The following is a 27,441-nucleotide window of genomic DNA, read 5'->3' on the forward strand; positions in this document are numbered from 1 at the left end:
ACAGTGGGCTTACAGTATATTTTAGGGCTCCTCTCTGATGTTGGATGGTGCAGATTTTATTGTATTTGCATGTTAACGAGTATCTTAGACAAAACTTTTAAACTGCTGCACAAACACAAACAGTATAATGTAATTATCCTAAGTGTTTGGATATGGGGCGCAAAAAGTGTGAATGGTTAAATATTTGTCTTAAAAAAAAATTCGGATATCCAGCAACCGTTCCCAATCACCTCATGGTAGAAACAGCAGGTTGGTCATGTCTAACCAAAAACTAGTATTGTTCAGCATATTAAGAGTTGTAATTAAACAAGAGCATGGCCATCAACACAACATGTGTGTAAGTTAAGGAAAGCAACACGCAATAATGATCAGAAAAAAATATAATTATCCGTTTAAAAGAAATATCTTCATGAGCTACCAAGCAGATGTTTAAAGAGGTGTGTGTGTGTGGGGGGGGGGGGGGGGGGGGTGTCTGTGTGTATTTGTGTTTGTGTGTGTGTGTGATTATACTCACAACACTGTTTATGTTCAGATGTTTCCCTTAGTTAAATTCAGTGAAAACTTTTCATAAAAAAGGATTCTGAAAGGATTGAAATCAAGTTACATAGTACATTGCAATTAAGGGATTTTATCCAGTGGAGTTTATCCCGTCAAACTTTCACTTAAGTTTGATGAGGTGGTTTTAATAGCAATAATTTATATTCCAACACTAAAGCAGACTGAAGTCTTTATGTGTTTCAGTCTATGTATTTGTGGGAGTTTATCATTTGAAATAGGGGATATCATAACTAAAGTCCAAGGTTAGCCAAAGAGTAAAACACAGACTAAGGACCAATTGTGCAAAACCATTAAGAGCTATACATAGAAACGGCCAACCCCACTTAACATACATATGTGCTGATCGACACACACGTAGTGCAGATGCTTGCAAACCCACCACTCCTACACACAAACATACAACGTACAGTATAAACACACTCAGGAGAGACAGACAGACAACAGGGAAATACTTTTCCTTCCAACACTGTGGCTATGCAGCTTAATTGGTTCGGACACCATCATCATCATCATCATCATCTTTATTTAAAGAGACTCTTGGTCCATTATTACAAAACATACAACACTCAAATACAAACTAAAAAAAGGCAGCCATACCAATGTTTCCACAGAGGTGACTGGTATCGTACAGCACTGAGACACGGATTTGAAAGCAGCATAATGACAGAGTTATGAGAAACATTCAATCGACAGATGAATTTGTACATCAGACCTCTCAAAAGAGCATGGAACGTGTTGACTCGTGCATTACAGAACATTTCACTTGCACTGCACCACCTTGGTTTTCTAAGCAGTATACGCAAACAGTCATTATATGCAACCTGGAGCTTCCGGAGGCTCGCCTTCTTATACTTGACCCACAAGGGGGCAGTATAGAGAGGAGTGCAATACGCTCTAAAGAGGTTCACCTTAACCTTATCTGAACACCAAGAGAATTTTCTAGCCAACATGTTGGCTTGTATATATAAGACACGCCGCTGTCTATACATGTCATCATCATCAGCCATTTCATCTGTGATGATGTGTCCCAGATACTTCGTGTTACAGCAAACAGACAGCACCTGTCCTGACAGATAGAATGTTGGAAAACAAAGGTTCTTATCCCCTGTTGCTCTACAGATCATTACAGCGCTCTTCTTAGCATTGTATTTAACGTCAAATTTGACTCCGTAATCAGAACAAACATTTAGCAACTGTTGAAAACCAGCACTGCTAGGAGAAACAATTGCCAGATCATCGGCATACATAAGATGGTTTACAATCACATTACCAATCACACACCCTGTTTTACAGACACTTAAATCATCCGATAGATCATTCATATAGATATTAAAAAGGCTCGGTGAGAGGAGCCCCCCCTGGCGGACTCCATTACCAACACCAAATGGCGCCGAGACTGCATTCCCCCATTTGATCCGCATGCTCTGGTTGGCATACCAATAAGCCAGGATCCTAATTATACTGTTAGGCACACCTCTTTGTCTCAATTTTAAAAACAGTTTATGATGGTTAACTCGGTCAAAAGCCTTCGAGGCATCAATGAAACCAATCAGAACAGTGGAATTCTGTCTTCTATATGTTTCTACCATTTCCTTCAAAGCATAGATGCATAGCTCAGTACCATGCTTAGCCTTGAAGCCAAACTGGTTATCTGAGGTACATAAATAAGAACATAGTCTATCCAACAAAATTCTTTCCAGGACTTTGGATAACACACTGGCCAGAGCAATTGGTCTATAGTTATCCAAGCTCCCTACCTTGCCCGCTTTGTCCTTAATGACAGGGACCAAGGTAACCGTCAACATGGAGTCTGGCAACATACCATGAGTCATGAGGCCGGTAAAACAAATGGCAAGAAGAACTGCAACCTTCGGGCTTGCCAGTTTAAGTCATCACCTTCTGATAATAGATGATACAGTCAAGAAGGCGACCGCGAGGAGAACCACGCATATGTTTGTGAGCAGGGTACGAGGTTTTATAGACATGAAACATATAATGGCGCTGTGTGAGTGAAATGGAATAAGACACATGAAAGTGTGTTCGTCTCATCAATAAAGCACTTAATCAGTGCATTTTAAATATTCATCCCCCCATTTGTATCGGGACTCAAGCAAAGGTGGGGCAGGATGGATGGATAGATGAGAAGGGATGCATGCAAGAGGGGGATTGTCTCCTTGGCAACTAAATGTTGCTTTATACATGACCAAGTTTTTATTTCACTCTCCCTTTCTCATGTGTACTTGCATGCACTGAACTCACATTTGGTCATGCATACGTTAAAAACATCACATGTTTGTGTGTGTATCCGAGAACAAGTGGATCCTGAAAATGTGTTTTTTATAGCAATGGGTTGGTTTTAAATTCACTGTGGTCAAATTAGCCTTTTTCAAAGAAGCAATTTCATAGCACGAAAAAAACAGTTATGGACATGTTATTACCAACATTACAGCATATGTTATTCATTGTATAGGTAATCTAGAAACATTGTTCTGGTATTAGACCTGTTAAGCCCCAAGACTGTTTTTCAGGTTTCAGGCTCGAAAATGACATTCCCAGAACAAATGACCATATCTTCCCTTCTAAAAGGGTTAAATTAATAATCTTTGTTCTCAAAGTAACGATAAACCTGTGAGTTGGATGTAGAAGAGTCAGAATCTATATAAATGTTTTTTATTTTAAAGAAAATTCAGATTGAACATGGTAAAAAACTGTAAATTATCGTGTGCGTCCAAAAAATATGTTGTACTTATAGTGAAAACTAACCTTGGATGATGGGTTAGTAGTCTAAAAGCTTTAGTAATCCAAAGTACAACATATAATAAGTACCCTGTATCAAGATTGATGCAAAACAAGAGATATTTGACCTTTTTAGACAGATTTAGCAAAAAAAACCTCTTCTGAGGCCATTTGGGTGGATTTTCCATATCTCTGGCCCCCCTTGTTCGATTTTGACATGTGACATCTCTTCCTGACCGTTAGAGCCAATATAATCAAAGGGAAATCGTCCCGCACACACTCATGTTAAAAAAAAGTTTGCGTCTCGGCGCATGCAATCTTGCTTCAGAGCGTAGGAATATCGCTGCTCTGATATTTGAAAACGGAATTGCAATTGTATTGCTTATAGATTATCAGAACATTTCAAAGGGGACACAGTCACATTGGATATTAACCTATGGATTAACTACAGCATCGTTGTTATCGTTTTAATGCCATTGAAGACCAGTTTTGACCAGACAAAGACCTAGGTAAGCCATGTTAGCGTTTTAGGCTACCTAGCGCCACATGTTTTGATGTACGTTTTTGTTGATAACGTCGCGATTTCGGCCCCGGAACCGGGTCCGTGCGGCTTAAGAGGCCTCAAGATGGCACACTGTCGTGGCTTCTTAGAAAAACTCAATGTTGCTTTTGTAAACATGTGTATCATGCTTTTCCTGATATGTTTTGTCAACATATCTGCTGTAAAATGTCTCCAGCTTATTGAATGTGGCAGAATTATTGTTAATCAGTGAAATCTCCTGCTGTTTTCTTGTTAGAGGAAGACCTATGTAATAATGGCGCTGTGTTGAAAACCACTGCGGTTAACTACTGGAGCCTGTAAAAGAAATGCCTTAATTAGAGCATAATTTCTGAAGATGTGGTTGAATATTTCTGTCAACATTTCTTACATTTTGATGTCACCTGCACCATCCTTTACCTGTTTGATCTTAGGACAGAAAATGATTTAAGATAATGAGTTGTCTCAGTTGTTGAGAGCAACACTTTGATCACAAAGAAAATTAATCAAAATATATATTAATTTGTTTAACTTTTAGAATAATTTAAAGAGTTATTTCAGTTCTTCACTTTGCTCTCTGTTCAACTTTCGCTCACAAACACACACAACAGCTGCTGTGAAACAAATAGAATTGTTAAATAATGTACAGGGCATGCAGTCTTGATCCCAGCTCTTTTTTGCAACTTTCTGCTGTGTATCAATAACCCCAAGGAGACAAAATAAAATAAGAAATGGTTCTGTCTCTACTACCTGTCTGTCTCTCTTGAGCCTCTCCCTTTCAGCTGTTATTGCTGCCTCTTTTACCACCGTCCTCTGTTGCTGTTGTTTGTCCCCCCTTTTCTATCCATCTTATTTCTATCTCTGGGGATTGCTAGTTTCCTCACAATCAATAATAATGATTGAGTTGACAATGGGAGTTACCTGACACAATTGCTGTTGTTGTGCTGTTTCGCTTCTTTTCTACAAGTTACAATTGTAAAGAATGGTTCTATTAAGGTGATGTTGCCAGTTGCTATGGCTTGCTGCATTCTTGGTATATGTTTATGGGGAGGAGGAAACAAATCTTACAAATGACCAACAATTGTGTTTTGGCTGCTGGGAGGTCAACAATTGGACTGGGAGTTACTCTATTTTCACGAGTGAATGATGAAAGGCTTGGCAGCTCTTGACAACGAAACCGTATCCAAACATTGGCAAACATTTTCATTTGTTATTTACATAAATTAAAATCCAGTAGAGACAGAATATTGCGTGAGGATTAGTCACAAGAAATGGTTAGTTCTCAACTATATGTAAATTACTTGTAACCCTTTGAAATTGAAAAGTCAAGTGATGATGGTTTACTGAGTTCACATTTAACATTCATTAAACCCACTCATTGAGACAGAGTTTTCTTGTAAATCAACATAATTTCAGTTTATATTCAATCTTCACAAAGCTCTTTTTTAAATTAAATTAAATTGTGCATTGTTTTCATCAATATTTTTGCTTTTAGGTAGTGGTTTTCTTTCTGGTCTTTGTTGGCTACATTTGATGCAGTGTTACCTCTAACTGTTAATCAGTGGAAGAGCATGTGCATGTGCTTCTCAAACAACCAGGGCACTAATAGTTAAAACATTGTTTCATGGTGCTACTAGTAGTGGAAATGTAAAAATGGTATCTCTAAGCTCTACTCACAGCTGCAGTTCCCCACACATCATTTCAGAGTCACGCAACATTACAACCACATTGCGTTAAGCCAGTGCTCATTTTATTTAACTACAATTACATAAAGTTGGATGCTGGTAAGCGATAGAAAAACACTGGTCTATTTCGATGTAACAGAAGCTATATCCTGACCCTATAGGCCAAGCCTCCAACACATTGGACACTTGCCATAATGCAATTGTATTTATGTAAAACCCACATCCTTACCTGGTTACTTGTCTATCAAATGCTACACCTGTTTGTTTTGTAGGCTTTCTTTTAAAAATGACTTTCGTTTCTCACAAGGCCTTAAATGTACCGAAGTGTAGTCTATGGATCAGAGTTTTCCCGTTGATAATAAATCCGTATTATGGAGCAGTGTATGTGGGACACATCGACATATAACCTTTATCAGGAGGAGGCGTGTGGACTAGTGTGTTAGTGTTCGGATCAGGGGAGCACAGGTTCAAACCCCACTGCAGTCAGTATGTCGTTGTGTCCCTGGACGAGACACTTCACCCCACATTGCTCCTGTGGGGATTGTCCACACTATTGAGTATGTAAGTTGCTTTGGATAAAAGCATCTAACAAGTAACATGTAATGTAATATCATCAGCAGATTCACTTGAACTTTCTAAATAGGACTTACCTATCCAAGGAAAGGCCATATGATGAGATTACTCTCTCCTTAGAATGTGACTTCTGCCCTGAGGGGCCCCAGGGTGGATGTTTCTTCTCATACGTGACAAAGCTCCTCCCGAACCACAGAACACACAAAACAATGGCTTCATACTGTGGGATAAGTAGCTCTACCTTAGAGTAGAACATTGACTTGATTCTTGTTTCGCCCACTCTTGCACAATCTATCTTTGTCTTACTGCCCCTCTTGATCTTTTCCAAAGTGTTGGGAAGTCAGATTCAAAGTCGATAATTGGAAACTTTGTGAACCATCCTGCTTGGAAATAACTTTCACTTTTCACTTTCAATGTTTTGCCCTTTACTGCTATTCATAGAAAATAATAGTGAATTTCTACACAGAAATCCAGCTTTTTTCTGTAATTGTAACAGTTACCATTTTTGACTCCAAGGTAACTTTCTCTATACAATTAAGGAAACCAATACCCTAAATTCCCCATAAAAATAAACAAAGATAACCTTGTCGTGTCCATTATCTATTATCTCAAATCCTTTGAACAACATTCCTATGATTACCTAATTCAGTGGAAATCACAGAGGACTGCTTTTTGAAGTTATCTTGTTCCACAGAGTGCAGGAGTGGCTGCATATTGATGCTTGTTCCAGTCATGCTTCATGTTTGGAGCATGTCCATGGAGAACTCAAACTTTTTAGTCCTGTTCACAGCTCACTGCATACACCGACCTTTGAGGTGCTGCCACTCGTCTCTGCATTCCCCCTCTCTTTGTGCTCCGTCCAACAAAAGTAATGATGTCTTTGCGAACAACCTCCCTTCCTGCCTCTCTAAAAGAGCTGCAGCCCAGCCGATGGCTTGCAGTAATACAAGGCTTTTATTATATACAGTGTTAACTGTTTACAATAAAAGCCAACTGATAAGGAAGCATTTGAATTTAAATTGTATGCCTGCTGGTCATTATTACTGTCTGCGTATATTCAAGTTGTAAATTCATGAAATGTGAACTGCCACTGTAAGAGCTTCACTGCTCTTTATTTGGGTTCATTGCATCTATAAGGAAACCCAAACACTTTAGCATGGGTTTCCCAAATACAGTGAAGAAAAAGCATTTCCACCAATACATTGTAAGTCATTATATCTATGGCTATTACCATGGTTGAATGGTTTTAGTGTTCCATGGAACTGCCATCTGTCTCTTTTCTGCAAGTTTGCCAATCCCATTTCTGACAAAAATCTAAAATAATCAGAGTGAGTTGGCCTTGAAGCTGGTTGTTCACTATGACCAACTTATAAAACACAAATAACATGAAATCAATTGAGTAAAAAAAAAAAAGAGCCAACATGTTGTAGTAGATTATTTGTGTCCCCACTCGCTCCACTGTGGATTACCCAGAGGCCATCGGTGTTCCTCACAGTGTTTGGTACCTGAGGGGCTTGTTGGAAACCAGGCCAACCCACATTTGTGTGCACCGACTCACTGGTGCACCGGTATTTCAAAGCTGTATCTCTCTTTCTCTTTCTCTCTCTCCCTCTCTCATGGCTGTGTCCCCTCTGGTATATGGACAGCACATCAATGGGAACATTAAAGGTTACAAGCCTCAACAAAACGACACATTCACAACTCCAACCTGACACTCTACTGAATACCCTTTGATCTGTACACACACACACACACACACACACACACACACACACACACACACACACACACACACACACACACACGCGCGCGCGCGCACGCACACACACACACCCACACACACACACACACACACACACACACACACACACACACACACACACACACACACACACACACACACACAAGCCGTCCATCCTACACACTGAACACTGTTTTGACAGGAAATGGGAATTTACTCAGATTTATATTTGCGAAGAAGTTTTCTGTCATATATTGTGATGTTTCTTAAGGATTTGGTAAATTATTATATTACATTGCATTTAGCTGACGCTTTTATCCAAAGCGACTTACAATAAGTACATTCGACCAGGAAGACACAACCTTGAGGAAAACAGAATCATATAAGTACATCAGGTTTCATAGAGCCAAGCATGTCAAGTGCTACTCAACTGGCTTTAGATAAGCCAGTCCTTTATTAGTATATAAGTGCTCTGTTAGCAGTTATTTGTTAGTCATTCTATCAGTGGAGTCGAAAGAGATGAGTTTTCAGTCTGCGCCGGAAGGTGTGTAAGCTATCTGCCGTCCTGATGTCAATGGGGAGCTCATTCCACCATTTACTGTAGGAGCCAGGATAGCAAACCCACGTGTTTTTGCTGATGGGAACTTGGGTCCCCCTCGCAGTGAGGGTGCAGCGAGTCGTTTGGCTGATGCAGAGCGAAGTGCACACGCTGGGGTGTACGGTTTAACCATGTCCTGGATGTAGGAAGGGCCAGATCCATTCGCAGCATGGTACGCAAGTACCAGTGTCTTTAAGTGAATTCTAGCAGTTACTGGAAGCCAGTGGAGGGAGCGGAGGAGCGGAGTGGTGTGGGAAAATTTAGGAAGGTTGAAGACCAGACGAGCCGCTGCATTCTGGATGAGCTGCAGAGGTCGGATGGCACATGCAGGTAGACCAGCCAGGAGGGAGTTGCAGTAGTCTAGGCGTGAGATGACGAGAGCCTGGACCAGAACCTGCGTCGCTTTCTGGGTCAGCTGGGGACGTATCCTCCTGATGTTGAAAAGCGTGTATCTGCAGCAGCGGGTTGTAGCAGCGATATTTGCAGTGAAGGACAGGTTGTTATCCAGGATCACACCCAGATTCCTTGCAGTCTGGGTCGGGGAGACAGCAGAGGTGCCGATGTTGATGGTCAGGTCAAGAGTGCGACAATCTTTTCCCGGAAGGAAAAGCACTTCAGTTTTGTCAAGGTTGAGCTTGAGATGATGAGCGGACATCCACTGAGAGATGTCAGCTAAACAAGAAGAGATGCGTGCGACCACCTGGGTCTCTGAGCGGGGAAAGGACAGAATTAGTTGGGTGTCGTCAGCGTAGCAGTGGTATGAAAAACCATGCGGGCTAATGACAGATCCGAGCGAGTTTGTGTACAGGGAGAAGAGGAGGGGACCAAGAACAGAGCCCTGAGGGACCCCTGTAGTTAATTGACAAGGGTCGGACTCGGACCCTCTCCAAGTTACCCTGTAGGTGCGGTCTTTGAGGTATGAGGTGAGGAGGGAAAGTGCAGAGCCTGAAACTCCAAGTTCTTGGAGAGTGTGAAGGAGGATCTGATGGTTCACCGTGTCGAATGCAGCAGACAGGTCCAACAGGATGAGGACAGAGGAGAGGGAGGCTGCTTTAGCAGTATGCAGTTCCTCAGTGACAGCAAGGAGGGCAGTTTCTGTGGAGTGACCTGCCTTGAAACCAGACTGGTGCGGATCCAGAAGGTTGTTCTGATGGAGATAACAGGAGAGTTGTTTAAAGACAGCGCGTTCAAGTGTTTTAGACAGGAACGGGAGGAGAGAGACAGGCCTGTAGTTTATAACATCAGACGGGTTGAGAGTGGGTTTCTTCAGGAGAGGGTTTACTCTTGCCTCCTTGAGACTGTTTGGAAAGTGACCAGAAGTTAGAGAAGTGTTGATGAAATGGGTGAGAAACGTTATAATTACAGTAAATATAACAGACACATGAAATATATCAGCAGCCTTTAATGGCCAATGGCAAAACAAATTCCACCCCGTAGTCTTGTGAACCTTAGTACTGAGTGAGTTGCCTAAGTTATCATGTACATTTTAGAAAAGCTTCCTTTAGTAATTTACTTTACAGTGGTTAGGGGATGAGAGCTGTACATAAATAATGACAAAAAAATCTATTGTCAATATCAGTTAAAACTGTTTTTTCCCATGACTCTGTATTAAGTACGACGGAGTATTAGGGCCACACTTAGAAAAAAAAACAGAGAGATTTCGAGAATAAAGTCGTAATAATACGAGAATAAAGTCATAGTTACGAGAATAAAGTCGTAATGTTACGAGAATAAAGTCATAATTACGAGATTAAAGTCGTAGTTTCATAAGTGACTTGAGAAGGAGACAACAGCAGGGTCCTGCAATAAAATGAGGAATGTGGAGCATCTTGTGAAGCAGTACTTTAGTTTAGGTTTCTCAAATAACGAAATACTTAATATTTTGGCACATCAGCATCAGATTATCATAAGTATTAGAACTTTGTCTATTATTTCGAAGAAAGAACCAAACGGACTTGGAGGAGATTGTCTCCTTTCTGCAGGAGGAAATGGCAGGTTCTGGCCGACTACTAGGCTATCGTTGGTTACATCTACGAGCTGTTCAAAGGGGATTTGTTGTTTCACAAGAAACGATGAGACTTGTAATCAAGGCTTTGGATCCAGAAGGAGTCGAACGATAGCCTTGTAGTGGAATCAGAATGAGCTCCCCATTGAAATCAGGACAGCAGAAAGCTTACACATCTTCCGGCGCAGACTGAAAACTCATCTCTTTCGACTCCACTTCGAGCGATAGAATTACTAACAAAGAATTGCTAACAAAGCACTTATATAGGCTACTAATAAAGGACTGGCTTATCTAAAGCCAGTTGAGTAGCACTTGAAATGTTTTAGCTCTATGAAACCTGATGTACTTATATGATTCTGTTTTCTTCAAGTTTGTATCTTGTTGGTCGAACACACTTATTGTAAGTCGCTTTGGATAAAAGCAATGTAATGTAATGTAGTCGGCCAGAACCAGCCATTTCCTCCTGCAGAAAGGAGACAATCTCCTCCAAGTCCGCTTCTCAAGTCACTTATGAAACTACGACTTTAATCTCGTAATTATTACTTTATTCTCGTAACATTAAGACTTTATTCTCGTAACATTAAGACTTTATTCTCGTAATATTACGACTTTATTCTCGTAACTATGACTTTATTCTCGTAATATTACGACTTTATTCTCGTAACTATGACTTTATTCTCGTATTATTACGACTTTATTCTCGAAATCTGGCCCTAATACTACGTCGTAATTAAGCAAACTGCCACGGCTGACAAACTCTGTGATGTACTTCACCTCAGCTCAGTGCCAGCAGTGAGGTTGAAGTGTGAAGCATGCTGGCTCTGGCCACCCACACTTCAGCTTGATCTGTCAGCAGTGAACATTTAGCAAAAGGTCACAGGACTCATTTCATTTCATTTCAAACCTTTATTTATACAGATAAAATCCCATTGAGATCATTGATCTCTTTTCCAAGGGAGACCTGTTCAAGTAGTTCCACATGAAACATAAAAGCATAAACAGAACAACAAAAGGACATCATCCAGCATCATTTACATAATTATCCACATAAACAGGTACCAATAGCTTCTGATTGACTAGCATCCAACCGAGCTTTAAAAACATTTAAGAGAAGAATGAACCAGATTGCATAGCAGGATTGCTTAATGCTCTGCCATTGTGTTTGATATATAATCAAAATACATGATGTTAGATGTAATTATGTTGTTTAGTTGGAGGACGGTCATATTTGCTTTCGCGTCAAGGCCACGGTTAGACTATGTGCTTCCTTCTATTAATTATTTTTCTCATCGTTTAATTATCCGGCGTCAGCACTACCACTTGGTTAATCAGAGTGCTAACAGGTGCATGGAGCAAGTGCCCCTGTGGGTGAGTAATCATGTGTTCTTGTTGTTGGCTATGTATCCTGTTGTGTATTGTGCTGGTTCAATGAGTGAAACTAATGTAAGCAGATAATATCATTTGAGGACAAATAACATTGTAACCCTATAACCACATAGAGAGGAAGCAGCACCAACGCATTTATACATTAGATGACCATGGCGTTTTGACCAATTAGCCGCTTCCCTCTACTATCCCATAGTTTCCCTCACGGCTACCCTCTGCTGAATCAAATAAGTCTTTTTGCACAAATGAGCCGGCCAGCTGAACTCATCCAACCTGTGCCGCTGCATTCTTCTCTTTCTCCCTCCACATCAAGCAATCTGCTTCAAGGTTTTCCCATTCTTTTGTATTTATTCATTCAAAATAGATGTATCACTCTGGGACTTATTTTGGAAATAGGTGGGAAAGAGGTGGTAGCTACTACTTTTGTGTTTCCCTCCTTTTTATGAATGTTATTTATTGAGCTCTTGATTTGGACAATTGAAAATGCAGAGACAATTATTTCAGCTGGTTGTAGTATACACACTTGTGTACGTCTGTAGAGGATTAGGAGAAGAGCCAGGATGCGCCTTCAGCCATCATTTTGCATTGTGTGCTGGTCAGTGTGCTGTATAACACGGCAGGCTAAAACAAATCCAAAAGTTCTCAAGTAAAAGCTACATTAACTAATCCAACTACTAAATGTGTACATTTAAATAATATTTAATTCCCAAAGTCATCCTTTATTCACCTTAAACTTGGCTTTTTTTATGATGACAGTGAAGAGGTGAATTCAAGAAAAGACTTCCACATGCACACAGTCGTGCTGCTGCTTGTCTATGGTGATGACTCGGTTTTTGGTATCTGCCCCATGAATTTCAGTTTGATACTTCAAACTGACATCGCTGTTTTGCACTAACAGCAACACTTGCAGAATGAAAAACAGGTAATGAAACGCCCCAGCAGTGCAATATGTTTACTGTGATGTGTGCTCCGCCACTCTTCAGCTTTCATTTTCTCACTTACTAACATAATAGTGGTTGGGTCCGGCTTTTTTCCTTTGCATGTATATGAACTGGCTTAACTGAAACCACCATATATAATGTAGCTTGATATATTTACACATACATTGAAGGCAAGTCTCTTCTGCTTGTTTACTGGGTTAAATACTCTGTTGATACTGTAGCTCAGCACATTGAGGTTAACAGATGGAGGTCTTAAAGTGCAGCCAGTCATGCACATTTGGCACCCCTCCATGCATGCACCTGCTTGCAATCTTGTTATGTGTGTATTCTATTCAGTATACAGTATTTCCCATCACATTTATTCAAACATATACACCTGCTCCAGTATGCCTGGAATAACTTGAGGGTTAAGTGCCTTGCTCAGGGGCTAGTTGGTAATGGAAACAATTGCCATATGTGCAAGCCCACGCACCAATATCTGTGCATGGAGCGCATTTCCGTAGAAACCACTTAACAGATCAAATGAGCCATTATAAATGTAGGATTGACTATCCCTCTGAAATGATATCACAGCAAGCACTTTGGCAATCATATTTAAAATTAAACATCACAAAGCACCACAGTCTGTTTAGAAAAGACAATAAAAGATGCAGTCCTGAGAGTTGCTTTTGTTGTTATTTTTTAGCAACAAAGTTTTCTTGTTTTTTCTCTTTCCTTCCTCATATTCCACACAGAATACGCTCTCTCTTTGATTAGCTGGGCGCCTTGGTACACTACAGTAATTAGGCTGTCAGTCAATACCATATGGCTGGTGGCTATAAGATGTGAAAGTCGCCTGGAAAGTTTCCTAATGAATCTTCTGTATAGTTTTGTTGTTAAAGGGCCATGACTACCTGCATACTGTGCTGTTCATGTATTTAATATTTCAGCATAATGGTAGAATAAAAGGTTTTATTATTTATTTGACCAGTCTGAGCTCCGATTTGTTAAATCTGAACACATTAATCACATTGATATTTATTAAGATGTACATTCTTCATCCCCTTCTGTAGTAACTTTGTTCAGTCCTAATCAGTTATTCGTTTAAGTTAACCTTTTTCCATCATTGCACCGGTTTTGTTTTCAACTAAACAGATGTCTTTTTATCTTTTTCTAAAATAGATTGTGTTCGAGGGAATTCGAGGCCCGAGTTTCGAGGGGGATATTGCCATTGACGACGTGTCTATCACCATCGGGAAGTGCAAGCAGGACACTGTATCCAGCGCAGGTAAGACAGGTAAGATAGAACAGAGAAACAAAGAGAAGCATCTCTGATAACTGCCCCCAATACAATTTATTTAAAAAAAGTCTGCAAACTTAGCTAAAAAGGTGACAAATAGCTCAATTAAACTGATTGGAACATAATTGATTGTAATGAAAATAAATAAATCTAAGGGCAGTACAGAAGGTAATTGTTATAGAAATATAATTTTCAAGGACCATGAGACACTATACCGCTTCTTAAGTGGTTGAGAGGTGTGGGAATATGTTGCAGAGAGAAAATGTTGTCAGTGTGGGTGCTGTGTGATGACAAGTGGACACCAGCATGGAGGCGATTTGAAAGCCTCGTCATCAAATGCGGTCTCTCCTCTGCTCCATCCATTTATTTAATTTGAATCCCCCTCTATCCTAGTTTCACACAACACTAACCTGCTACCTCGTCCACACGCACTTTTAATATATCCCGTTACTTTCCCTCTTCCATTTTGCTAGCCATCTACCCTTTTATTACCCATACCTCTGCACTTTTCCGTTTAGAGATAAAGTGTGTAGTGGTATGGATTTAGAGGAAAAGAGCATGAGTGGAGAATGAGTGATACAGGAATGTCTGTGCAGTGAAGGAAAGAGTGACACCCCTGGATCATATAATGGCTAGACATCGTTCCACCGGGAGTATTTTTCTCCGTAAACTGACCACAATTGGCCCGACGTGCCTCCAGCTGACATGCTTGACAAGCCAAACCGACGCTGCCCATAAATAAAATACCAGAATACTATTTTGCTACTTATAAATACTGTTTGTGATGGTCGACTCTGCCTGTAGGGTGAAGCAGAGAGAAAAACAAGTGAGTTACAGGGAATCAGTGCATGTCTATGCAATCGAGTCAAGGCATACGTAAATAGCCTTAAGGATAGGGGTGTCGAGAGGAGACGGAAATTGTGAAAAGGTCAAAGATTAAGAGTGACCAAAACTATGTGTACGTGTGAGTGCATGTGTGTCTACATGTGTTATGTTGTGTGTGAGAGAGAGAGCGAGCGAGAGAGAGAGAGATAGAGAGAGAGAGAGTGTGAGAAAGAGAGAGAAAGAGGTTTGAGAACTAAAAGACGAAAGAGAATATTAAACTAAAACCTGCCAGCAGTTTAGCTACAGTAAGAGCTGCCCTCTGCCAGGAAAGACTTGCATACAAAAACACAGGCACTTATGTACACTCACACATACACACACAGGCGCATACACATCATTAAATACTCATAATAGCCTTCATTGCATTCTTTACAGACACGCACAACAACAGCTTGTTGGCACTGTTCTCTTATCGCACACTGCAATTGTTGTTAGGTGAAATGGGGAGAGTAGAAACTGTGAAACTGAGTAATAATCCATTATGTACACAACTTATATTTTAACCATCATTTTAGCCAATTCATTTCTGATCTTGGAATTAATCACTGTGTACAGAACTCACAGTAACAGTAAAACATGTTTCATTTGTAACTAAATGTACTACTTTGAATTAAATCATGGCAATTGTATTCATGTAGCCCTCCATGACATATCACACAAGTAGCTTCACTTTAGGGAGTCCACTGACACCCTCAATAAGGATAAGAAAAAACTCCCAAAATATCTGGAAATGTGGGAAAAAGGGAAAAGCATCAGGTAGAGCAAACGAGGGGGGACCAACTTCCAGGAAGGAGAGGCATGCAATATGTCATATGTATGCATGCAACCTAAGGTGAGAATCCACATGGTTTTTTTAATTTTCTTATTTTTACTACAAAGAAAACATTAGAGCCAAGGAAAAAAAACAATACTGGAAAAATAAATGAGTAACTTGTTAAAATCCTGCTTCGCTAACCCCCAGTTGTGAGATGTCTATGATGTCTGCATATGTGTGTGTGCTCTTGCTGTTAAGACACTGGCAGATGAAGTGAATAATGGATGAAGGTGTAAACAGGAAGAGGAAAGCTCTTGAGCTCTCCAAGTGTGCGCCTGTGTCCTGCAGGTTTTGTTCAGGCACAGACACACAGTGCAGACAGATGAGTAATTATCAGGCAGGCGATTGGAGTAACACAAATGCATCTGTCTTGAGCCCACCATGGAAGTTGTGCGGTACAATGAGGATTAGAGAACAGATTAAATGAAATCATAGGAATATGACTTGGAAGAAAATGCAAACTCACTCTTGACTTGCTTTAATTACGCACAATATGAAATATCAAACATTATAGGATATTTTAGCATGGACAATGTGAGTATGACCCAGGCTGTCATCAGAGGCTGCCTTCATAGGATTCACAGGTGTTTGTATAGAAGTATAGATACATGTACGTAGTAGACAGATAGACAGACAGTGGCTGACAGTGGCTGATTTAATGACAAATAGCATAAATCACGACTGCACGGTGAGGCAGAGCTTTTGAATACACAATTACAACGTAGCGCATAACATCAATGAAAGCTTTGAACGGCAATCTGTCATATGGATAGGTGTGTGTGTGTGTGTGTGTGTGTGTGTGTGTGTGTGTGTGTGTGTGTGTGTGTGTGTGTGTGTGTGTGTGTGTGTGTGTGAGACATCAAACTATGAAACTTTTCTGCTGCCCCCTGCATCTCACAGGATGTGGAGGGAGAGTAGGTGAGCCTGGTAGCATCACCCAGCTCATACATTACATAGTGTCACACTCAGATACTCCCACACACTGCATACACACTCAATATACTGTACCATATACGTTTATCCACCCGCAAGTGTTTTTTAGTAATATAATCTCACATCGCATGGACACACTTAAGCTGCAGGTTAACTATATGTATGCATACGGGAATGTTATCGTACTATCCTCCTCAAATGAAGGATGATTGCCTCTGACATGTTTGGTGCTACTCGGCCTGTATAAATCACCTGGCTCAGTTGTGTGTTCAGAGTGTATGAGGTGGAAGGTGAGCACATGTTAATGTATGTTATGTACATGTGATCAGCTACATTTTTTATTAGGAAGTAGCTCAGCATGACGGACAGACATTGACCAGATTTGGTAGACATTTAAGTTGTTTTTCTACCTGTGATAGTTTGGATATTTCAAGCTCAACAGCAACAAGATGCAGGTTTACAGGCTAAGATTAGTGTGAATGGATACATTGCCGATTCACTGTCTCTACTATACACAACATACCACAACATACACAACATCCACAACATACACACATGGCAATATAATATTCAATATAAATGCCCAGAGTAATCCATTTTCTTTTAAAACCCATTTCCATGACAGAACAAAAGATGTATTATCTGTAGCGCTTTCATACAATGAGTGAAATAAAACGTCCTGCTTCTTCTTGTGTAGAGAGATGAGAGATATAATGGAGGAAGGACTGAGTAAGGAAAGAAAAACAGAAAGACAGGGAGATGTAAAACATCATGTTCAACTTCGATCTGTTGCCCGCAAACTATACCATGTCAGTGTGTGTGTGTGTGTGTGTGTGTGTGTGTGTGTGTGTGTGTGTGTGTGTGTGTGTGTGTGTGTGTGTGTGTGTGTGTGTGTGTGTGTGTGTGTGTGTGTGTGTGTGTGTGTGTGTGTGTGTGTGTGTGTGTGTGTGTGTGTGTGTGTTGCATACGGATCAAAACTTTATTATAAATATCGATTTTCTGCCTGGAGGACGGACCCTTGATATGAAATCACATTGATCTTTTTAATTCAATGCCTACTTTATATGTATGAAACTCTGTCTTTGAGCAGCATGCTTGTGTAATTTGTTGCTGCATTTTTATAATGCCGTGCGAACAATGGGAGGACATAGTGTGTACTAAAATACCAGAATAAGTGTGCTATTGTGTGTGGAACAGTAATATTTTAAACAAGTGAAATACATCAGAAATCTTGGATGAATAATATGCACAATTTGCAGTTATTCTCGTCAGTTAAAAGCTTCTGCCAATAAAAGCACACCTCATTAAAGATGAGTGTACTGCATCTTCTACGGGGCATACACAAAGAAAACCTGCACAACAACAATCACAAAGAAAACATCCATCACATATTGGTGATGATGACATCAATTTAAACTTATTTTTCTCTTTATAATCTCAAAGTTTAAACTCAATGGTGCTTCTCTCTGTTTCTCTGACTTGTTTACTTACCCCCGCCCCCCCCCTTTCTTGGTTCTTGGTCTGTCCCTTTTTTTGGTTCATAACAGAGATCTATTTTTCTACAACCCTGCTTTCCACATTGATAACAGGGTTTGGTAATGTTCAAACGATGCTTCTTGTTACAACGCTGAAAGCTCTGCCTCACCAGGGCCTTGTCTTGCCTCAGCAGTGAGCCAGACAGGCTTAAAGACTGCCTCAGGCTAAAGCAATACATACATTAACGTATACTTATCTACTTAGCAGGTGGTTAAGGTTAGCCTGTTATTTATAAAATGCAGTTTACAAGGCATAAAGAAAAAAGTGCATGTGACAGTTGCCCCTTCTATCCGATTCGTGCTGTACACATTGCATTTAGGAAGAGAAGAACAATATTGTATTACTTATACAACTATTTGTTTTTACTGTGAGGCTATAAGCAAAGACTAAAACAAAATAGATTTTTTATACTTAATGTCCTCAAATTCATGTCTTACTTTGAGCTATTTAAGTGAATACGCTTTTGACACGCTATCTGTCATAAAGAAATAACTATAAGCAAGAGAGTGAAAAGCACTTATGATTGGTGGCGTGTTATTATTATTACAGCACTGGTGGAGAATGTGTCATCTGTACCTCTCTATGAACTTGGCTATAAAACCTTTTAAAGTCACGAACAGACAGCAGAACCTGGAAACAAGGGGCCTGTAAGTATTTTATTTATGATAACTGTTCTGTTCTTTTTTGCCTGTGTCCATAGTTCTGATTGGTGGATCACGCTCACTCCCATTGGCCAGGTGGCTGACCTTCGGCCTCTCCTGCTTCCTGTTGCTACTCTACAGATGATGATCACTTCCTGCGACACCCCCTGTCTGTAGTGACAGACACTGCCCTGACTCACGCCCTTATACTTCTCTCTCTACCCTTCTCCCTGTCCTTTCCTCCACATACATGAGTCTTTGTTTAGTTTCTCCTCCTCTGCTTTTTTTGAACCTTTCCCCCCAGACACTCAGTATAACCAACTGTTGTGCATACTGTATTTAAGGTGAACATACTTAATGATATTTGACGGTTACAATTCACCTTCTCTCCTTTGTCTCTCTATTAATCTGATTAGAATCACTTTATCCATGTCAGCGTGTCACTTTGTCACTTTTACCTCTCCTTCATCAACCCTTTTACAGTATCATCCATACATGCTCCCTTTCATGTATCTCCGCTCCCTCAAACCGCAATCCTCAATGGCCCCTTTCACCCTATTCCCCAGACACACCAAAGTGTCAGACACTCTACCAAAGATGACAAAGTACCTGAGGGAATAAAATGAAGGAACAGGATTCCAGGAAGAAAGTGTAAGAGAGAGAAAAAGAGGGTAAAAGCCTTCTTCTTCTTCACAAGACTGTCTCCCATCGGTCCCAAACTCTGGGACATTGGGAGCTAACGAATGATAAAGGGACGGACTAAGAGAAAGAAACTGATGATTGAATGAATACATAAATGAATGCTGAGAAAAGGACAAGCCAGAAACAGAGGAAATAGAAGTGTGCTCCTGGTAGCCTCTCTGCTTGCCCTCCGCTTGCCACAAGAGACGAACCTCAGCGCGGATTATACGTGTACATTTATCTCTATATATATATTAAATATAACAAAGTTTAAACTTAAACACAACTAGGACAGTGGAGGACTTTACAAAGTGAAATTAAAGAAGCACAATGTTTATACAACCTCTGCTGTACCTTTGGGTTTTATTCTACTTATTATGTGATGTTGCAATTTGTCAGACCTATTCAATGTTTTTGATATTTTGCTTTTTTGTTTTCTTTGGTTCATGGCGTAACGAAGGGTCAAAGGGAATGGGAATAAAGTATTATATTAATATTTATGAGAAGATGATTCGTGATCGAGGACCAGAATTGAGCACGAGGAGGGAAAAGCAAGGATGACCCAAGCCAACTGGATTGGAAACCTCAACTTGTATTGGCGCGTACTGAACACACACACAGACACACACATACACTTTTTCCTTGCTGACATCACAGCCAGGCCCTCAGCTGACCCTCTGCCTCAAAACATGTCTCCTCTATGGATGAAACAAAAAGAAAACCACAGTTGATAGATACAACCTTCACGTTTCTGCGCCCTAACCATGAACTTCGCATCACTGGATATCATTACTGGTCATGTCCGGATTGATGAGCCACAACTGAAAAGCTGGACATGTTATTTCTCATGAAATGGAAAACAAGGTGTCGTAGAAGAGGGCCACAAAGAGTTTGGAGTGAGTTCAGTTGAATATTTCTTTCTCCACAGGTGATTGAATGTTATGTATGAATTTCCTGTGCAGTGAAAAAAACTGTCAGATTGTTAGCAGCAAGGATTGCATATCAGTTTTTCTGTTTTGTTTAATTAATGTCTGTAGTTCAAACTGTTTTTCATAATAACATAGATATGATGGTTAAAGTTAAGCAATACTCATATCGATAGATCTGTATACAAACCTTTATGATTGCATTTGAGATGGCAGTTCAGAAGGGAAGGGGTTGTTTTCTAAATACAATTGTAGTCATCATAAAGTTCAATAAAGAAGATGTAGCTATTGTAATCATATTGATAGTATTTTTTCAATGTTCTCCATTACGCTTTAACCTATCTCAACAAAGCTCCAAATTCACATGTTACGCTTTTGCAGTAAGTGATCTACTTGTTATGCTGATCTTCTTCATTAGCATCACATGTGAATCAATCATGAACACCATATGTACTTTTGTCTATGTTATTTCAAATTGATTTGATCACTTTTTTGGTTGCTTTTTCTTAATTGTAGTTGTTACAAATTGTATTGTTGGCTTTACAATCATAAGTAGTGCAGAACATACATAAATGACGTGCCTAATAGATTGTTCCACTTTGGTGTGAGTAGCAATTTCTTTGTTAAGCTTGCACTGCTGGCTACTGTACAGTATGAGTATAACTGTATCAATGACAACTCAGTCACTCAATGCTGCGTAAGGCATGTTGGATTAACCTGTGAAGCTCTGTGTCAGTGGTGTATTATATGAACTTGGGAGCCCTCTGAAACCTGCAGACTCTCAATAATCCTGTACATTAGCTCCATCTCCATTTATTTTACATCTCATGGCAGGTTGCAAATGAATGTTACAACCACTTAAGAAGTGAATTTGAGTGACATGCTTTCCTGTCAATGTAGCTTTGTCATGCTGCAATCATATACTGTAAAGTTATGCTGAAAATATTTTAAACCTTTTAAAATATTTGTTGTATTTAAATGAGCTTAAGTTTAACTTTTAGAAATGTCATGAAGCATTAATGTGCATGGCATTTTCATTGTGCTTACTGTCAAAGTGTTCTTCATATTTCCTCATATTTCAATGGCAGTGGTAACAGAGACTGATTACTTCTGTAATGTTTGCATTTGGACATGCGACAGCTGCAAATTTACTGACAGAATACTGTGGAAACCTCAGATGTATTGTCTGAAACATTGTTATATTTTCAAAATGAAAAGAAACCCACTTTGAGGGGACAACTTTAAGCTCAAGTTCAAAGTGAAAGAAGACATTTATTCATTTCACCTACCTGAGATCACAATATCAAGGCATGACATACAGATGTGCAGATAATCTAACCAATATGTTATTATCATTATGTTGCCTGGTGAAGCAACACATTGTCACTTTACCAATGGTTTATGTCAAGTTGGGAAACTAACTGTTACTGTGTTCATCTACTCCGATATAATGGTTTTTTTTGCACAAATGAATCATCAAAATGCTTCTATACTGGCCCACTACAGTCCACTCTGAGGCATCATAAGCACTGCGTATTTCCCAGGTGATGACTGCCCAAAGGGAAGTTTAAAGATAATCAAGCAATCATCCATTTTTGGGTTTTGATATCAAGCATTTAAATGCTTTTGAAATTGCCATTACATAATATTTAGAGTGCAAGCACACCTGTAGCAACACTAACATGTGCCCATATGGTATCTAGGATACATACAATGTGAGGCTTTCATATATCTAAAATCATCGCATATACTGTAGTTCAATTGACATTATTATTTCAGTACAAGATAATCATGTGCTTCATTTGTTTCAAAAAAACATCCGTCAATAAAATAAAAATGAACAGCAAAGAAAAGCTTCTGTCCATAATAATATTATCTGTCCGGGGGTAAAATGCTTTGGTAGCAAACAAACATCTTAAACATGCGGATCGTCATACAGTACAGTGCTGAAACTAAGAGCAATGAGATGTGTAGCACAGCTGTTAGTTAGCATACAACAGACATGTAATACATCTGGATTGGAGAAGAGGTTCAAGGTATATCAAAACATATCTGTGTTACCATATTGAATCCAAGTCAACTTCACAAAAATAATTTCCTGTGGCTTTTAACCAGCATACATAGTGTGATGGAACAACACTGTATGCTTGCTGGTTAGGTTGAACGCACCTACAGATTGTACATGATTTTACTTCTAGTTTGTAATTGTTTTATAAAGTCAGACCAAAGACAAGACAACTAGCTAAAAGTCTACCACATCAATTAGTGCTGGAAATGAACAGATTCATTTTTCTCTTTTCTGGTAGATAACACAATGCATCTACTTAAAATCTCAAGAGAAGTATTTTCCAAAATGTAACATCTAAAGGGTATTTATATTCCTTATTTTCTTATAAGGAATACACTTGTTTGAGTCATTTACATTAGAGCAACTTTTCCACTTCCTGTACATGCTCATCATCTGTTTACTGAGCCCCAGTAGAGTTACACTTGTATGACAAACTGACTGTTAATTATCCACTTACTGTTTACCATCTGTACTATCTTGAACTGATTGGAGTTGACGTCCAAGAGACTGTACGGACCTACTCAGCCTCTATTCCCTCCTTGACTGAAAAAGCTGCCAAAACAGAGAGGAACAGTTTGGCAATAGAACCACGTTTCCTTCTGGCAACACAAATAGATAAAGGTAGATGTTCAATAGTGATTTTTGCTGGCAACAGTCCTGGCCTCCCTGTTATGTTACGTAATCTCATGAGTGTTTTGCGACCCTGTTTTACAGACTGCAATGACCTTTTTCACAAAACGCTGCGTGTGACCCTTGCCCTGTCTTCCCAAAAACAGGTGAAAAGCAAAACATTTCAAAATATTTGTTGGATTGATATTGTTTTGTAAACTTCTCCTTCTGATCAAATTATGGGACAAAAAAAGTAACTGACTTCTATTGGACTTTTTTGACACATGACAGTGTGGTATTTCAACAAGCAGCTTCAAAATTATGAGCCTTAATACCTTATATATTACTTTTTTAGGCCGCATCTGACTATTGTAATTCACTGTGACAAGCATTGTCTTCGCATTAAGTACGTTTTGGGAATCAGTGCATGGGTCACATAGTTGTCCACATGCTGAGTGTCAGGTCGACAGCATAGCCTTCATCGGTCTGTGTTTCAATCCATTTTTGGAACAGAAGATTTGAAATACACCTTTAATGTGTAAAAAAGGGAGAGAGGTATCAAACAGTGCTGGGTGTTGTATATTGCTGTCATGTACTAAAGTATTTTGGAGGAAAATATATTTGAAATATGATTCTGAAAGGTATAAATAAACGTCAATGAAACACAAAAGGTTAAGGTATTATTGTTTGTTGCTGCAATTTCTCTTGTGTGAAAAGGGAATGATATGTTTGGGTATTACCCAAGTTCCTTCTCTGGCTAGATAAATGAAAAGATCAATAACACTCTTATGTCTGTACAATAAATAAAAAGCAACAGCCGGACGCCAGCTAGTTTAAATTAGCTGTAATCAACACTTGAAACAAATGAAATAGCTAGTTAGACTCTGTACTTGGGTATTATAATCTGCCAAACAGCACATCTAAACCCTAGTAGTACACACATTATTATTCAATTCAAAAACTGGGGAATAGATATTAAAAGTTACTGTTTTACGAAGGTTATGCTATTTCTTGTTTAATTGCTGTATCTTCCTGTAGTTTTGTTGCCAGAAATTGCCATGCAACGGTTGTCCCAATTAATGAATAGTCTGGCATATTAACTTCTTAAAACTGAGGTTAAAGTTGTATTGGTTTATTGGTTAAGTCTATTGGAACTTCAGGAATAGTTCATGGTTTATGACGGAAGTCCGGTTAAATCGGGCACATTTTGTATTTTCCAACCAAACATCCATTGGCTGTGCAATTTGTATGCCTTCATAGCATCAATTAGATTAAGCACTACAATATAATGAAATATTAAATGTATTTCCATATATGCCTTTATCGTACCCCTCACTTTTTAACGTTTATTTTTAACCTAATTACGTTTTATTATGTGTTAATATTTGAACCAAACAATTTGGGAAGAATAACTATTTGTTTACATCACATTATGTGATTAATAAACCAAGCGCCCCAAAGCCCTCCTCGGCGGGCCTTTTTTTTTTTCATGACACTGTATCTCCAACCCAGTCTCACGGCATTTCGTGTTCACCAACACGATTTTTAATCTATTGATTCATGTTCACCAACACGATTTGCCCCTTTTTTTCGTGTTGCACAGCACGATTTTAAAAGCAATGTATTTATACTGCCTGCAGCACGTCTTTTTCTCCGGTCGGGTCGTGGGAGACCGGAAGCTGTGTGGTTCATAAAAACATGTTCTTACTCAATATCAAGCCACAATTATTGCTTTTATTTTAAATCGTATAATTTCGGACTTTTGTTGCCATCTGTGAGGAAAATAAATGGGGCTCAGAGCCTCAGAATACGGAAATCTGTATTTTTAAATATTTTGTTCCTTCTAATTCATTATTCTTTTCAAAATAACACACTGTTATTTACTCACCAATAACACACAATTATCCTTGCTTTTATTTATTGGTTTAATTCCATAATCTCGGGCTTTTTTGGCGTCCGTCAGGAACTGAATTTCAAAATAAAAATAACCGGAAACAGACGTAGGCCTATAAGGGACATTTCGAGCATCATTGCGATTGTCAACATTTATGATTTTAGGATGGCCGAAGACACTACACTACCCATAATCCCCAGCTATCGTTTAGGACTACAGTCCCCGTAAGGTTACGCAGAGCGTCAAACAGCTGTATGAAATGGAACAAAACCATGCCAGATTATCCAAAACTGGAATCGAACGCCCCCCCAGAACTACACATGCTGGCTATTGTGTTCTATGGGACGTCTCTACTGAACGTTTACGTTTTTCCCACAATTAGAAGTTGCCAGTATTAAACACATTGGTGTTATCAAATGTAAAACATATAATTAATAAATGGGTGAAAATCGCTTGTGTCCATAATGCGCAGCATTAATATATACCCACATGACAGCTCATTGTTACTTTGTAATTCTACTCCACGACAATTCAGAGGTTAACCTGGTATTTTTACTCCACTGCATTTATTTGAGTTACTTTGGTGATTGTCAAGTGCCAACAATCAGGAGAGATATTTGATAGTTGGTGCTTGAGAAGACTAAACATGTATCTGCAATTGACATGAATGGAAACGAGTAATAAAGTATATTCATTACTCGTTATTCTCTACTAATAGTTAATTAAAGACTGTATATTATGGCTATTTTGCACATCCCTTTCAAGATTTTCAAAGGTTTATTGACATTCCTCAACAGTGCATTACAAGACATCTATCACTATGTGTGTACCTCCACCATTAAACTGTCATATTCTGCACATTTCTTATTCTATCTACATACATAAGAGTATAATTCATATGTATAATATCAGTTAAAATAAGTGCTTCAACATAGTTAACATTGCAGGAAAGCAATATATTAGACGTTAAGTACTTTGTCAGGCTTAATATTTATCTGTAGATAGATACCCCCAAAGTTTTTTTCTTATTTAAAAGAAGACCTTAATCTGTTATTTAATGTTTAAATAAAGGTTCATTCGTTTTTCTGTTTTGCACCTCCTCCTATTAATATCTTTGTACATCCTGCACTAAACTGTTTTATTGTAGAGATCACTTATAGTATCTTCTTGATTTTTTATATTCTATATTTCTATCACAGACCTTCTACTTTCCCCCTATGAAAGTATGTACTCTTCATATTTTTATTCAATAACGGTTATTCAATATTCAAATAATATTTGATGAAAAAAATATTAAGAGTACATTATTGTTTTTATGTGTTATATTATAACACATAAAAACAATAATTCAATAACGTGCTTTACCACTAGGCGGTGCACACAAGGTACACACAGCCATAATAACTTTGTATTATTAGTGTAGGACACGTTTTATTCATGCTTTCACATAATTTTACAGCATATTGCTATACTATTTCAGACTCAGTATTTACATTCTTACATTCAAAGAAAATCAGTAATATCTTTAAAAACTACAGTCCTTTTATATCAGCTGTGCACCGTTATGGTGTAAATATAACCTATCTGTGAATTAGATCAAATGTAAAAGTCAGCCGAATTAGTGTTGATACTGCAAGGAGACGTATTGTGTGAAGAGAAATTGAAGATGTTGTTTAATTGTTGAATATATTTATGATCAAGTATTCAGTTTCGGCGGCATTTTCTCAGTTTTTCCAAAGGTCTTCTCATCAGGGCTCTATAAATAAAGAACTACGGCAGATCTGTAATATACAATGCAGCCGAACCGTGTATTACAATGCCGTTATGTGATGACTTTCAAAGAGAAAAGCAAGAACACTCGGAATTAAGTATTATTTTATTCTTTTAAAATGTTTTCCGGATTTCATATCATATAAACACCAAATCCCAGCATGCATTGCGGCTAAAACATCCAATAAACGAGCTTAAAACCATAGCAGAGGATCTTGGGTAATCGCTCGAAATGCCTACGTCTGTTTCCGGTTATTTTTATTTTGAAATTCAGTTCCTGACAGACGCCAAAAAAGCCCGAGATTATGGAATTAAACCAATAAATAAATCAAGGATAATTGAGTGTTATTGGTGAGTAAATAACAGTGTGTTATTTTGAAAAGAATAAGAAATTAGAAGGAAAAAAAGATTTAAAAAATACAGATTTCAGTTTGCAAATGCCGTGAGACTGGGTTGGTATCTCAGGGCATCTTAATATTTAAGAACCTATTAATGTGTTATACCAGATTAACGGAAATAATCTCAGCTAACTGACGATACAAACCATTTTTACCAAAACAAAACACAAGTCTCATAAGAAGCATCTAAATGACCCCTGAGCGAAAAATGCTAACGCACTTTGGCACAGAACTCAAGATAAAGAT

At 38.9% G+C, this 27,441-nt stretch overlaps 1 protein-coding gene across 2 annotated transcripts in view; it reads left to right on the top strand.

Annotated features, from left to right (window-relative positions):
• The window catches only part of LOC117439749 (MAM domain-containing glycosylphosphatidylinositol anchor protein 1), an 85,048-nt gene extending 61,280 nt beyond the window's left edge, over nucleotides 1-23,768 (top strand). Inside the window, exons 13-14 of one of the 2 annotated variants that reach the window (XM_034075790.2) lie at nucleotides 13,923-14,037; nucleotides 18,909-23,768. In XM_034075790.2, coding sequence (XP_033931681.2) covers nucleotides 13,923-14,037; nucleotides 18,909-18,994 — 201 coding nt within the window. In that variant the 3' untranslated portion in view covers nucleotides 18,995-23,768. The remainder of the gene's footprint in view (nucleotides 1-13,922; nucleotides 14,038-18,908) is intronic. The other variant, XM_034075808.2, reaches the window with a different exon arrangement.
• Nucleotides 23,769-27,441: the final 3,673 nt, after the last annotated feature.

This window comes from Pseudochaenichthys georgianus, chromosome 3, assembly GCF_902827115.2.
Source record: "Pseudochaenichthys georgianus chromosome 3, fPseGeo1.2, whole genome shotgun sequence".
Classification (NCBI taxonomy): domain Eukaryota; kingdom Metazoa; phylum Chordata; class Actinopteri; order Perciformes; family Channichthyidae; genus Pseudochaenichthys; species Pseudochaenichthys georgianus.